The sequence below is a fragment of the Lupinus angustifolius genome, unplaced genomic scaffold, assembly GCF_001865875.1.
Source record: "Lupinus angustifolius cultivar Tanjil unplaced genomic scaffold, LupAngTanjil_v1.0 Scaffold_3_56, whole genome shotgun sequence".
Classification (NCBI taxonomy): domain Eukaryota; kingdom Viridiplantae; phylum Streptophyta; class Magnoliopsida; order Fabales; family Fabaceae; genus Lupinus; species Lupinus angustifolius.
In genome coordinates, this window is record NW_017716872.1 from 1,541 (window position 1) to 14,546 (window position 13,006).

The 13,006-nt window shown below is 36.6% G+C and overlaps 1 protein-coding gene across 3 annotated transcripts; it reads left to right on the plus strand.

Annotated features, from left to right (window-relative positions):
- Nucleotides 1–3,082: 3,082 nt before the first annotated feature.
- On the plus strand, nucleotides 3,083–10,863 carry LOC109337246 (transcription factor TGA2.3-like). 3 transcript variants are annotated; one of them, XM_019574175.1, is made up of 12 exons: nucleotides 3,083–3,218; nucleotides 3,582–3,763; nucleotides 4,365–4,468; nucleotides 5,441–5,514; nucleotides 5,618–5,818; nucleotides 6,170–6,241; nucleotides 6,312–6,371; nucleotides 6,871–6,948; nucleotides 7,097–7,148; nucleotides 8,000–8,271; nucleotides 9,008–9,256; nucleotides 10,325–10,863. In XM_019574175.1, the coding sequence occupies exons 2-12, from the start codon at nucleotides 3,660–3,662 to the stop codon at nucleotides 10,469–10,471; spliced, it is 1,413 nt and encodes a 470-aa protein (XP_019429720.1). In that variant the 5' UTR covers nucleotides 3,083–3,218; nucleotides 3,582–3,659; the 3' UTR covers nucleotides 10,472–10,863. The 3 variants fall into 3 exon arrangements, with proteins under 3 accessions (XP_019429720.1, XP_019429722.1, XP_019429721.1); XM_019574176.1 differs by having other exon boundaries at nucleotides 3,085–3,218; nucleotides 5,624–5,818; XM_019574177.1 differs by lacking the exon at nucleotides 3,582–3,763 and having other exon boundaries at nucleotides 3,084–3,218.
- The last annotated feature ends 2,143 nt before the right edge of the window (nucleotides 10,864–13,006 follow it).

Consider the following 13,006-nt stretch of genomic DNA (forward strand, 5'->3'; position numbering starts at 1 on the left):
GAAAATGAGGGGGATGATGAGGATTTGTGACTGTTGGCGTGAAAGGATCACTAGATGGAGGAGGAGGGAGAACCTTCATAGTCAAGTCTTTAGCAAGAGTGGTCGGAACAGCCTCCCTTGAATCAGCGGCCCGAGCGCTAGACGAATAAGGCGAAATGGAAGTAGCCCTTCGACGCTAGATAGGAGGAGCAGTCACCAGATCATTCGATCCACTTGAAACACCGACCTTAAGGGTGACATCTCGGACCAGCCTTCTAACGTCCTTCTAGTTAGACATTTGAACTATAATATAAAAAAAAAGGTTAGCAAAACCAAGCAAACAAAAAGAAGAAAACAACAAATCAAAACACATGCCTAATATGTACCCATAGTATCTTGGAAGTCTGATTCACCCCCAGCTAAGGTCGCACAAGGAAACATAGTCCCTGCCTCGATGAATGACTTAGTCTCATCAACAAGGGCGTGTTAATTAGTGGTGAACATCTCTTCATCAAAACTATATCGCTTATATATATCTTCTGGTGATGTTGCCAATTCCACGAGAAAGGGAACCGCCTACTCTCATCTGACTTACGGGTCCAGCTATTCTCCCCTTGAAGCTCCACTAAGAAGAAGCCTTTTTTCTAATGCTTGAAGGAAGACTCAAACGGGTTGGAGAGTGTCCACCCACTCTTCCATTGTAGGCAAGTCCACCCTCAACGACCAGCCATCTTCTCATCCATGTTGTGATGCAACTAAGAAGGGGCCACCTGAAGGTGGTCAAGGAGCAATGAACACCACGTGTCCAAGGGAAAGCGAATTTAATCTTCCGGAAGTAAGCCTCGAACACGTAGAAAGAGTGAGGATCACCATACTCTGCTTCACGATCGGTGCAGACTCTCTCATCCTCCGTCGAGGCAAATATGGCAAAATTGTCAAAAAGGTCCTTTGCCACCTCAACTCGAGAACGTTCCCCGAGTTGGTATGCACTTGTTGTTCCCAGCACTTCCCTTGCACCTCAAGAATCATCACAATCAAAAGACATTGACTCATCCACCATGGGCACCCACTCCGAGTAAAGAGCCACTCGACTGGAGAGCTCGTCAAGCGTCCTACTCGCTTTCTATGCCCGGTCAAGCATAAAGCTGACCACGGACATCAAGGTCTTCTTGAAATACTTCCTAACAACCCAATTCCCCGACCTGAGGCAGACGAGGATCCCTTTTACCGTCGGCGTCGAGAGGACGAAGCAACAAAAGAAGGAGGGGGCATACAACACCTCCACACCACTATCACTCGATGAATACCCCATACCATCTCTATTATTGAGACAAAGGAAAAGAGAAGTAAAGACATGGTGAAGAAAATCCTAAGTTACTGAAGAGAGAAGATTCTTGACAAAGCAGGGAAAGCTGGACAAATTTCTTCAATAAGACAACAAGATAACAAGAGAAAAAAGTGAAGAAATGAAATAAGAGAACCCCCTATTTATAGGACAACGATAAAAGGGCCTTGCTCAATACCAACTCCTCATATTCATTTTGCTCATCCAAAAGGCACTTGAGTGCCAATCCAACAGTAGGCATGGAGATCCATGTGACAAGACACGAAAGAATATGGCAATATTCCATCTCGACCGTACAAAAAAAATACCTGAGCACGATCTAACAATGTCCCATAAATGTTGGCGGCTCATCAATGCACAAGTCGAGAAGATATGGGACATGCCACACATCATCAAGCACCCCATCGTGTAGACAGTGCAAAGCCACACACTCCCCTAGCCAATAATGTGTCAAAGAATCATTAAACATGTTAGATCCTCATGATACCCCATACTCAACAGTCGAAGCAATGATTGCCAAGGAAGATCAACTAGTGTTAGGATTATTGTCCGGATTTAGGTGTGCAAGCCACTTCTTAGACTTCACAAGATTGACCGCCCGCTCACCTAACAGACCCCACAACCATGCAGTCAAGTCTATTGACACGCCCGACTTCCATCCATACCAATAGATTGGGAGCAATTGTTCTATCCCGGTCTAAAAGACACGTCATTACTAGACTAGAAAGAGATATGTCATCCTAAAGTTGGATAAGGCGAATCCATTCCAACAACCTTGTATCTTAATCATGCAACATGACAATTCACAAAGGTACGCCATTAATTAGACAAGATCCAAACAACAATATAGGGACTACCTCTACCATTCGTTTGCCATGCCGCCGGTATAAGGCTGACACGACATTTGAAGTGCACAAACCTCTACCATAAGCCGCATGCCACTTGCACACTTAGACCCATTTTCTCCTAGGCGACAAGAAGACCCCGGGCAGATACCTCCCTAAACATTCTTAGACAGATCTTATGCCACATTGAAGAAGACCGTCCACCCGACTACAGCCCGACCAGACAAAATACATATTATATTTACTTTTGAGTAAATACTCATTTCATTCTCTCATATTTTTCGACATTAGCAGTTTGGTCCCTCAAAAATCGAAAAACCTAAAATGGTCGCCCAAAATTTTAAATATGATAAAAATTAGTCTCTTATAGCATGTTTTACAACACACGATGGAAATTAATTTGACCCTAAAAATATCTAATTTGACAGACATTTAAAATTTTTAGAAACCATTTTAAAATTTTTCAATTTTTGAGATCGAAAAACATAAGAAAATAAAATGAGTAATTATTCTTTACTTTTATTTTGACATGATTACACACTCAAGTAACTTTAACTTGAAGTGTCACTTTTATAATACGGAAATAAAAAGGTTGGATAACTTGTTAATCAATAAAATACATTTATGATTTATACAAAAGTTAAGAAAATACATTTATGATTCATAAAATAGTTAAAAAAAGACATAAATCTGCATTGAAAAACTAAAAACATTACATGTAGGCACCATTTTCTATAATTTCCCTTTCTAAATTTCACTGGAAATAGCCAAAACAAAGTAGAAAAAATCCCTTCTCCAATTAAAACAAAGTATCATAGTTTGATGAGTAAGCCACCACTTTTTAATAAAGTGATGATGACACCTTTTTCTCTGTTCTTTTAAAATTACAAAGCAAAAACATAAAAAGGCGTTTAGATTTTTCTGAACTATACAGTATAATATCCCACTCCAATTTCATTGAATCAAAAAGTCAAAGAAAAAGGCACAATATTTATGAATTTGTGCTAATTAGGGTCTGCAGGACTATTGCATTCGTTTTCTTCTTCTGGGTACTGCTCAAATCTGTCAAAAATCGATTTTTTTATATCTGCTTAAACTTTTTCTAAGATCACTTCTAGTTTTTTGGAAAAATTTAAATTTGATTTTCTAAGCTGGACCTTTTTTGCTACTTTTGTTGTTTTTTTTAACTTTTCTTTCTTCCTCTTTTAGCATATTGTTGCTGCAAAGTAATTAAGTGTTTCAAAGATTTGTCCTTGCTTCAAGTTGGAGTATGGTGAGTCATGTTGTGTTTTTTTGTCTCTCTAACATTCCAACACTTAATTTTATGACCATGTTATGATAATTGTTTGTTGCTGTCTTGTTTTGATTCTTGCTCACTGAGATTGCATTTGGTGTCTTAAATTTCTTTACAGAATTTAAGGATATTGTTTTGAGCTGTGTTTAGTTGAAGCTGGATGCTGTATGAAATAGGGTTCTGATCATGGTTATTGATGGGTAGTAGAACTAGAAAAGTAAACTTTAACTCTGAGGAAGATAACAAGTTTGTGAAAGGGATGCCAAGCTATGTTCCTTCAATGCCTTCTTCGAATTCCATGTAAAGTTTTCAGAGCTCCCTTTGTTTGATAATATTTATTTTATCTTTTGTTTAGTCTTTTACTAGGTTTCTAGTATCTTTTGATTTAGTATTTTTGTTGTTGTTGATGTTGTTTTTAACTTTCCATTTTAAATCAAATCAAATAAAAAAACAGGATACAACATGATTTTCATGTTGTTGAACTTGAATGTAATATTGTCATATAGATTCGAAAGAACTAATCGACTGGTCATGTTATTGAAGAACCATGGAAGGTTATTGAAGAGATTAGTAGAAGATGAAAATAAGTGAAACTTTTTATACTTCAATTTCACTTTACACCACTCTCAATGAAATAGAATGTCACGGTTTCTTTTAGTTCCTGAAATTATCGAATTTCGTAGAAAAATTCTCTCCTTTGTGGTTTCAGCTTTGCATAAATTATTGGCTTAATTCTTTTGGTGCTTACATTATTTCATGTATTGGTTTTATGCGTTGGGTATGCAATTTGGTGTTTTCATCTTGTCTTTAACTTAGAAATTTGGATTTCACTGGCTATACGACTTTCTTGGATATGCACGTTGCACTTTTGTTATGTGGTTATTATGATTTTGGTTTTCAGGGGCATAGAAGGAACTACTGTTCATCCTTCTCAAATTTCGGAATATGGAAACCTCCAGCAATCTATTGGATTCCGTTTGGAGGATGCTATCAATCTTAGCAGAAGTATGTTATGTACATTTTTATCTCTAACAGTTGGGCACCCCACTTTTTTATTTGGCATTTATTGTGTTGCTATGAACTTCTATTTTGTCAATTAACCTTTTATGTACCAACAAGGCGTTGGTCTATTGGTGTAAGGCCCTACTAGATCCACAGAAAGATCAAAAAGTCACGAGTTTGATTCATGAGATTGACACTTGTTTAGGAGGGGTAGCCACACACCTCGGAAGATATTAGTTCCTTACCCATAGGTGATAGGATATCCTTAGTAGCACCAAAAAACCTTTTATGTGCTTGTATTTGTTAATTTGTTAATAACTGGATAGTTACCTTAGTCTTCCATTCGGTTCTTTTACACATTAGTCAGTGAAATGTCCGATGGGTTAGTATTACTTTGTCAGGCTTCTGTGCCGAATCAAATTGTTGTATATAAACTCAGGAATAATGTTCTTTCCAATGTTCACATATACTAACATGCCTTTCCTTTTACCCTTTGGTGAAAACCTTTGTTATCTTGATTTTCCTTGTGGAAAATTGTTTTCTAGCTCATTTCTTTGTGAATTCACCATGGTCTATATATATTGAAAACAAATTAATCGTATTATTTTCAGTGCTATTCGTCATAAGCTTTTTCAAAATGAGCCTTCTTTTATTTTTACTCCTTTAACAACATCTTAATTTTCTTCATTTTTCTAGAAGATAAATGTGTCTCCTGAAGTATGATCCTTCAGAAGCACAATTGAAGTTGAAGGGTAGTTGTTGGAGTTATAACAATAACAACCAAGCCTTTTTCCACTAGGTGGGAGTTTTTTTGGAATTAACTAACAGGAACTGGCAAAATAGTTTGATTTATCTCACATCAAACTTTGGCTTTTAAAACTAAATAATTTATTAGAAAGATTGGTGTAATTCCCATAACAGTTGGCATGTTGTCTAAAACCTCTTGTGACCTTTCAATTTTATATTATCTTTCAGATCCAGTGTTCAATCTAATGAAGTCGAATAGCTGTGGTCTAGGTGCTGATGTCCAGTTTGGTGCTTTGAGTAAGGTAATTTGTTAACTCCTTTATTAAGTTATGTGCTTCAAAGAATCAATAAATCTCAAACTATAACTTAAATTCACGAGTTTCATATTCTTTTCTTATGTGTAAAATACAGTCAGTTGCAACCTCAGATGTTAACCTCTTTGCCACAATGGCTGGGTCTCAGACATTGCCATTGCAAAAAGACTTGCAACCAAATTCGGCTTACACATCGGCTGGTCATCATGAGAACTGGGGGGAGTCCAACATGGCAGATGCGAGCCCTATGACTGATTCTTCAACAGATGATACTGATGATAAAAATCAAAGGGTGGTTATTTTATATTCTTAATCCTATTATGCTTCTACCGGCTTTTGTACACACCGCCCGTCGCTCCTATCAATTGAATGGTCCGGTGAAGTTTTTGAACTACAGCAATGTGGGCAGTTTGCTGCCGGCGATGCTGTTTTTATGACTTTGTAGCTGACCCCACCTACTAGGTTTAAGACTTGGTTGTTGTATATCTATTCTGCTTCTGAAAACCTTTATGTGGTTCCTTCAATGTTATAGTGTGACATTAGAGATAATATATCCTTTTAATGGTTCAATATTATAAACGGTTTATAATAAACAAATGAGTACCATTATTATGATATATGGTATATTATTGTCGTTTTGCAGCCTGAAAGGGGTCAGTTAGCTGCTGCAACTGCTGATTCCAGTGATAGACCCAAAGATAAATCGAACCAAAAGGTTGTATAAATTTATTATGTTCATATAACGTATGCTTTTGTCACTATGTATTAATTTTATATTCATTCAGACATTACGACGGCTAGCACAAAATCGGGAGGCTGCCAGAAAAAGCAGGCTGAAGAAAAAGGTAATTCATTTTGTTTCCTTTTAATCGTAAAAGCCATTGTAAAGTTACTTGTTCTATAAATTTAACCAAAAAATTGGCTAGTTGCTGGATGCAACACTGCTACATTGTTGATTTTCACATCTATGGTAAAGGCACAAATTTGCCATATTTTACTTTATTACCGGCCTTTAATGTCTTATTGTTTTTAGTCCTTCCTATTACATATAAAACCATTTATAAGCCTTCCCCTAATAGTTTAAGCTTTTGAAAGAGTTGGAGATTGACATGGTATTAGAGCCTCTATGATCAACTTTGTCAGGAGTTTGATCCTCACCCTCCACTTTTTTCTAATTAAAAGTTGATGTTCAGCAGAAGTTAGGGTAGGCTTTGGCATTATCCACACTTCAAGCTCAAAAGTCTCATGTTAGGGGATATGTTAATTGTAAAAGCCATTCATAAGGCTCAAGGAACAACTTAAGCTTTTCGGAAATGGTGATTGACACTTTCTATATTCATCCAGGCATATGTTCAACAATTAGAGAGTAGTAGACTGAAACTGACTCAACTTGAGCAAGAGCTCCAGAAAGCCCGCCAGCAGGTCTGGTTACATTATCTTAATCACTTCATTACCTCTTTTCGAAGTTTGTTGCGTATCCTGTTTAAACCATGTCCCTTTTTTGCAAACTTTGTTTAATCCGATTGTTATTACTTTATGAATCAATTATTGGGTTATTGATCTTTTGTAGGGCACATTTATTTCAAGCACGGGATATCAGGACCATTCGTTGAGTGGAAATGGTATTTAAACCTCTTTTATCTCCAATCTTGTGCATCAAGCTTGGTAACTTAAACATTGGATTAATGGACCTTCTACTTTTAGAAGTTTTTGAAATATTGCGTTTATTAGTATCAAATTCTGAACTATGTATTATTCATGGATCAAATAGATTTATATAGCTATATTTGTTATCTCCTCTTTAAAATTCTAGTAGTTACCAGAAGCACCAGATTCACGGGCATAGAGTGTTGTCTCTTTCCCTGTGATTGCCTCAGTATCAGTGTTGATGCGGTCTTTATGCAATAAGTGTTCCATGAAATAATGTGCTATGATTCCTTTTCAGAAAATAAAACCAAAAGATCCTATGAAAGGGATACAAAGTCCTCTCTTAAATGGACTAGATTACAGTGGTTACTAATTTGCATTGGCAGAATGAGGATTAATGGAGATATAAGACATAATAAGATTAGGAGTGAATGCATTAAAGAGGAAGTATGTGGAAAAAGACGGTAGAGTTTCCCTTAGATGGTTTGACCATTAGAAACCCTGATAAGAAGAGTAGATCAGCCCAATATTTAAACATCGAGGGTGACCAAGAAAACTATAGGTGAAACTGTTAAAAGAAATTATTTTTAAACGGCCTTTCTAAGGATATGGTTTATGACAGCAGAATGGTGTTGTTTGACATGGGCAAACATATTTGTCCGAAGAATACTTGGTTGCATCTTGCACTTCAATACTGGATATTGTTCTGGCACCATAGTATTCAGTAGCATGGGGGGTCCGGGGAAGGGCTACCTGGATATTGAAAAGGTTGGTGTTGTTTTTATTCAGATCCTAAGTCAATTGTGTTAATCATCTTTGTCTGCAGGCGCTATGCAATTTGATGCAGCGTATGCACGATGGTTAGAAGAACATAATAGGCAAATGAATGAGTTAATGGCTGCAGTAAATTCTCACACCGGAGATATTGAACTCCGTACAATTGTAGACAATGTCATGACACAATTTGATGAGATCTTCAGGCTGAAAGGCATTGCAGCTAAAGCTGATGTTTTCCATATTCTGTCAGGAATGTGGAAGACTCCAGCTGAGAGATGTTTCATATGGATTGGAGACTTTCGCTCTTCCGAGCTTCTCAAGGTGAGAAATTTGTTTTTTGTTGATAATCTATTCTCTTCTGAATTTTCAGGGTTTATAGTGTACTGAAATACAGATGTGTGATACAGGGTTTTTTATTGATAATCTATTCTCTTCTGCATTTTCGGCTAGTTGGAAAACCCAGTCTCTAATTCTTGCTTATGGCGGTGTAATTTCAGTTTGAGAATAATTTACTTTTAACCAAAAATATTTAATCTTCAAAAGTTTGTAGAACCAGGTGTTTATTTTTTTGTATCTATTTAACATTCTGAAGTGAAACTCAGAAAATAGAGACCCTGGGTTGAAATATTTATTTCTTATATATTTGCTAATTATGATATGAAAATGTTGTGTTGGATGAGTAGACCCGGGATTAAAAATGAATGCATTAGGAAGAAAGTTGGATTAATTCTTACTAGAATCACACCTTAGGTGGTTTGGACACGTGTAGAGAAGACTGGTAGAAGCCCCATTAAGGAGAGTTGATCAAATAGATGTTAGTCCTATTCCTAGAAGAGAGAGAGTAAGAAAAACCACAGGCGAAATGATTATGAATGACTTAGAGATAAATGTTTTGTCAATGAACATGATTTATAATAGAGTATTATAGCATCGTTCGATCCATGTAGATGACCTCACGTAGTGGGATTGAGGTTTAACTGTTGTTGTTCAATTCTCAAGTTCCTACCTTTGGTTATGTTATGCTGTCTAACTTTGAACTGAATCGACATGGGTGTAGCTGCTTGCAAATCAATTGGAGCCTTTAAGTGAGCAACAATTAACTGGCATCTACAACTTGGAGCAGTCATCCCAGGAAGCCGAAGATGCTCTATCCCAAGGAATGGATGCATTGCAGCAATCACTTGCCGAGACATTGGCTAATGGTGCGCCCAGTCTGTCAGGATCTTCCGGAAATGTGGCGAATTATATGGGGCAAATGGCTATGGCCATGGGTAAGCTTGGTACTCTTGAGGGGTTCCTTCACCAGGTAAATAACTGTGCCTGTTTTACAGTCTAATTCATTGGTCTCAAGTCTCAACTTTCATCCTTTCAGATAAAACAAAAAAGAGTAGCCAGGAGCTTTATAATTCCATGTTTTATAATATCAATTTCTTTCTCAATGAAGATAAGATCATGTTTTAGTGTCAATAGAATCATCTGTTTATTTCATAGGAAGAGTAAAATGGGTAACCTGGTGCTATAAAGCTGCCTCCTAGTATGCACAGGTTCATGAAAAGGGTAACCTGTACTGTGATCACCTTATCATTTGGCAGCAACTTTACCGTTATGAAAAGCCTCCACTTCGGTAGAAAATCTAAAAGGCTAAAAATAATATATATAGAATGAATTCCTTATGGAGGTAGTCTAGTTGAAATCAAGCTACAACTCAAAGTGCATTACTCTAAAAGAAAAGGATTAAAGGAATAATATAAATAGTAAGGTGGAAACATATCAAAGGCTTCAATAGATGCATATTTGTAAGCCTAAAGTAAATAATTAATATTCATGCACTAAAGAACTAGACCCTTACGTTCGTTTGTAAGTTGGATTTTGGAGGGGAATGAAGGGAAGTGGAAAACTTCAAAGCCATGAAATACACATGTAAGATGACTTTGAAGCATTCTCTTTCCCTTCCTTCTCCTCCAAAACCCAACTCACAAACGGACCCTTAAGGTCTGTTTGTAGGTTGGGTTTTAGAGGGGAACGAAGGGAAATAAAAGGCTTCAAAGTCATCTAACAAGTGTATTTCATGGTTTTGAAGGCTTCCATTTCCCTTCTTTTCCCTCCAAAATCCAACATGCAAACAAAGTCTTAGGGTCTGCTTGCGAGTTGGATTTTGGAGGAGAAGGAAGAGAAAGAGAATGCTTTAGAGCCATCTCACAAGTATATTTCATGACTCTGAAGCCTTCCATTTCTATTCTTTTCCCTCCAAAACTCAACTTACAAACATACTATAATGTTCCATGATTAGTGCAACTATGATAGATATATTAATCAGCCATGAAACTTCTAGTCACAATATTTATTAGGTCTTCTTTTTTATGTGTTACTCTAGGCTGATAACCTACGGCAGCAAACATTACAACAAATGCTTCGGATATTAACAACCAGGCAATCAGCTCGAGCTCTTCTTGCAATAAGCGATTATTTCGCTCGGCTTCGAGCCCTAAGCTCCTTATGGCTTGCCCGGCCAAAAGAGTGAAGTATTTCAATGCACTACTTATCAAAGCTAATCATGTCATCAACATCCAAACTAGCTCTTTTGCGTTAAATGAATCAAATCATGGAAGCTGGTTTCTTTTGACAGTGAATTCCTTGAGAAGAATACTTGTGGTGTCGTATACTTCGAAAATATGCTCAATAATCTGATTATGTAAATGTTTGCAACATAGGGTTGAGGAGGATATAATGTAGTAGTAATTGTATTGTAGTTATAGCTGTTACTTGTATTCCAAGAAATTGTATGAGGAATGTTTCCTCTTTGGTTTCTTGTTGAACAGTTTAGTGGTTTGTGATTGCACATGTGTATATATACCTCCATGGATCAATATGCTGGTGTGTACATAATGTTGTTTTCTCTTGCTGTTTCAAAAACAGACTATTAATAAGGATGTTTGTTTCTTGTGACTAGTATTTCTATTTTAAATCTTTTTGGTCGATGAAAGTTTAGGTGAGTTGTGTATTGGTAGTTGGTAGTTGGTAGCTTGTAGCTCACTCGGGCCTGGGCGAGGACAGGTCTCATAGCTTGGAAAGTACTTATAGATTATCCATTGAGGTAATCACTTGTCTCATCTTGGTAAATAAGATGAATAATATACATTTGTAAATTTGCCATTCACATCAATAAAGATTCAAGAGTTTTTCCTTTCTTCTTCAACTTTCCTCTTCTCTGGTTTCTTCTTCCTTCTCTGATTTCTTTCCTCTTCATTGAAGATCTTATTCCAATATGGTATCAGAGCTCTCAAATTGAAAGCTCTGCTGCGCACCATCATATATTCTCTTCTTCCTCCTTCTTTTCCCCTTTTCTTTTCACAGATCTGTCACACAAGGTTCAATGGCAATGCAATTCGAATTAGTTTAGGGGAATCGTGACCTTGACATTTCACAAAATCCATCAAGCCCCTTCTATCTTCATCCTAGAGAAAACCCAGACATAGCTCTTGTTTCCCCACCTCTTGATAACAAAAATTTTCATTCTTGGAGCAAAGCCATGAGAAGAGCTCTTACTTCTAAAAATAAATTCAAGTTTTTGAATGGCATGATTCGTATGCCTAGTCTCTCATATCCAACATATGAAGCATGGGAAAGGTGTAATACCATGATAATTTCATGGATTACCAGATCTTTATGTCAACAAATAGGGCAAAGTGTTGTCTATATTGATTCTGCACAAGAGTTATGGGAGGATCTTAAGGAAAAGTTCTTTAAATGAGACCATTTCATATTTTCAGATCTTCTACAAGAATTGCATTCCATAAAGCAAGTTGAAAGGGATGTGTCAACTTACTTCACTGATTTGAAGACTATATGGGAAGACTTAGAATCATGGAGACCTTTACCAAATTGCCTGTGCAACACTAACTGTGCATGCAATTCACTCAAGATCATCAAAGGTTATAGAGATTCGGAGTATGTTACTTGTTTCCTAAAGGGTTTAAATGACCAATTTTCTACAATAAAGGCTCAGATTCTATGAATGGAATCTTTGCTCCAAATAAACAAGGCATTGTCACTAGTCTCCCAACAAGAGAGACAATTGGATGACATGGGACATGAAGACCAGAAGAGATTAATCAACTTTTTAAACACCAAACATAATTGGAGACCAAATTTCAATAAGAATAATAGCTCTTATCCAAGGAAGTTTCAAGATAATGGAGGAGGATCTGGTCGTGGATTAACACCAGGGGTCTTTGGCAAAGACATCCTTGGAAGAGGACATACAAATAATACAAGCATCAAGGTTTTCACATTCCGTGGGAGAGAAAAGCACACTGTGAACACTTGCTACTATAAACATGGATTCCCTCCAAACTTCAAGTTTAGAACAGAGTTTGCTAAAGGAACAATTAATTCTGCTCTCAACCAAGGAATAGTTGAACAATCTGTTCCAATGGAATCTACTATTAAAGCATAATCAAGTGACACCAGAAGGCAAACTTGATATTTGACCCTGTTCATTGCATCAATCAAGTATCTAGCAGTGTATATTTGGAGCTTCCATCAGGTATGCCTAAATCTATTTTTTTATTTTGGATATTTAACACTGAAGCAACAGATCATGTCATAAATGATCTTAATAATTTCATCTCATATAAAAATATCAAACCCATTATCATAAAACTTCCAAATGGCTCCATTGTCTTGGCCAAACATTAAGGAAATGTGGCCCTTACTAATGAACTATTGTTTATTAATGTTCTCTATATTCCTACTTTTTCATACAATCTTGTCTCTATTTATAAACTAATCAGCTCATCAAATTGCATTATCATTTTTAACAAAGATTGTTGTGTTATTCAAGATACAATTATCTTAAAGATGATTGGACATGCTGAGGTTCACAATCATCTTTACATCCTCACTAAAAACAAGATAAACAAGCCTTTATGCCATATAATCAATAACTATGCTACTACTTCTTTTGCTTTATGGCATTTTCGTTTAGGACACCCTTCACATGTTGTACCTAGTCAAATATGCAAACAATTTCCTTATGTGAAAATTGAGAATAATA

Coding starts and splice junctions, on each gene's coding strand:
- LOC109337246 (XM_019574175.1), top strand. CDS start 3,660: ATGGGTAGTAGAACTAGAAAAGTAAACTTTAACTCTGAGGAAGATAAC. Junction 7,149..7,999: donor CCATTCGTTGAGTGGAAATG/GTATTTAAACCT, acceptor CTTTGTCTGCAG/GCGCTATGCAATTTGATGCA. Junction 8,272..9,007: donor GCTCTTCCGAGCTTCTCAAG/GTGAGAAATTTG, acceptor ACATGGGTGTAG/CTGCTTGCAAATCAATTGGA.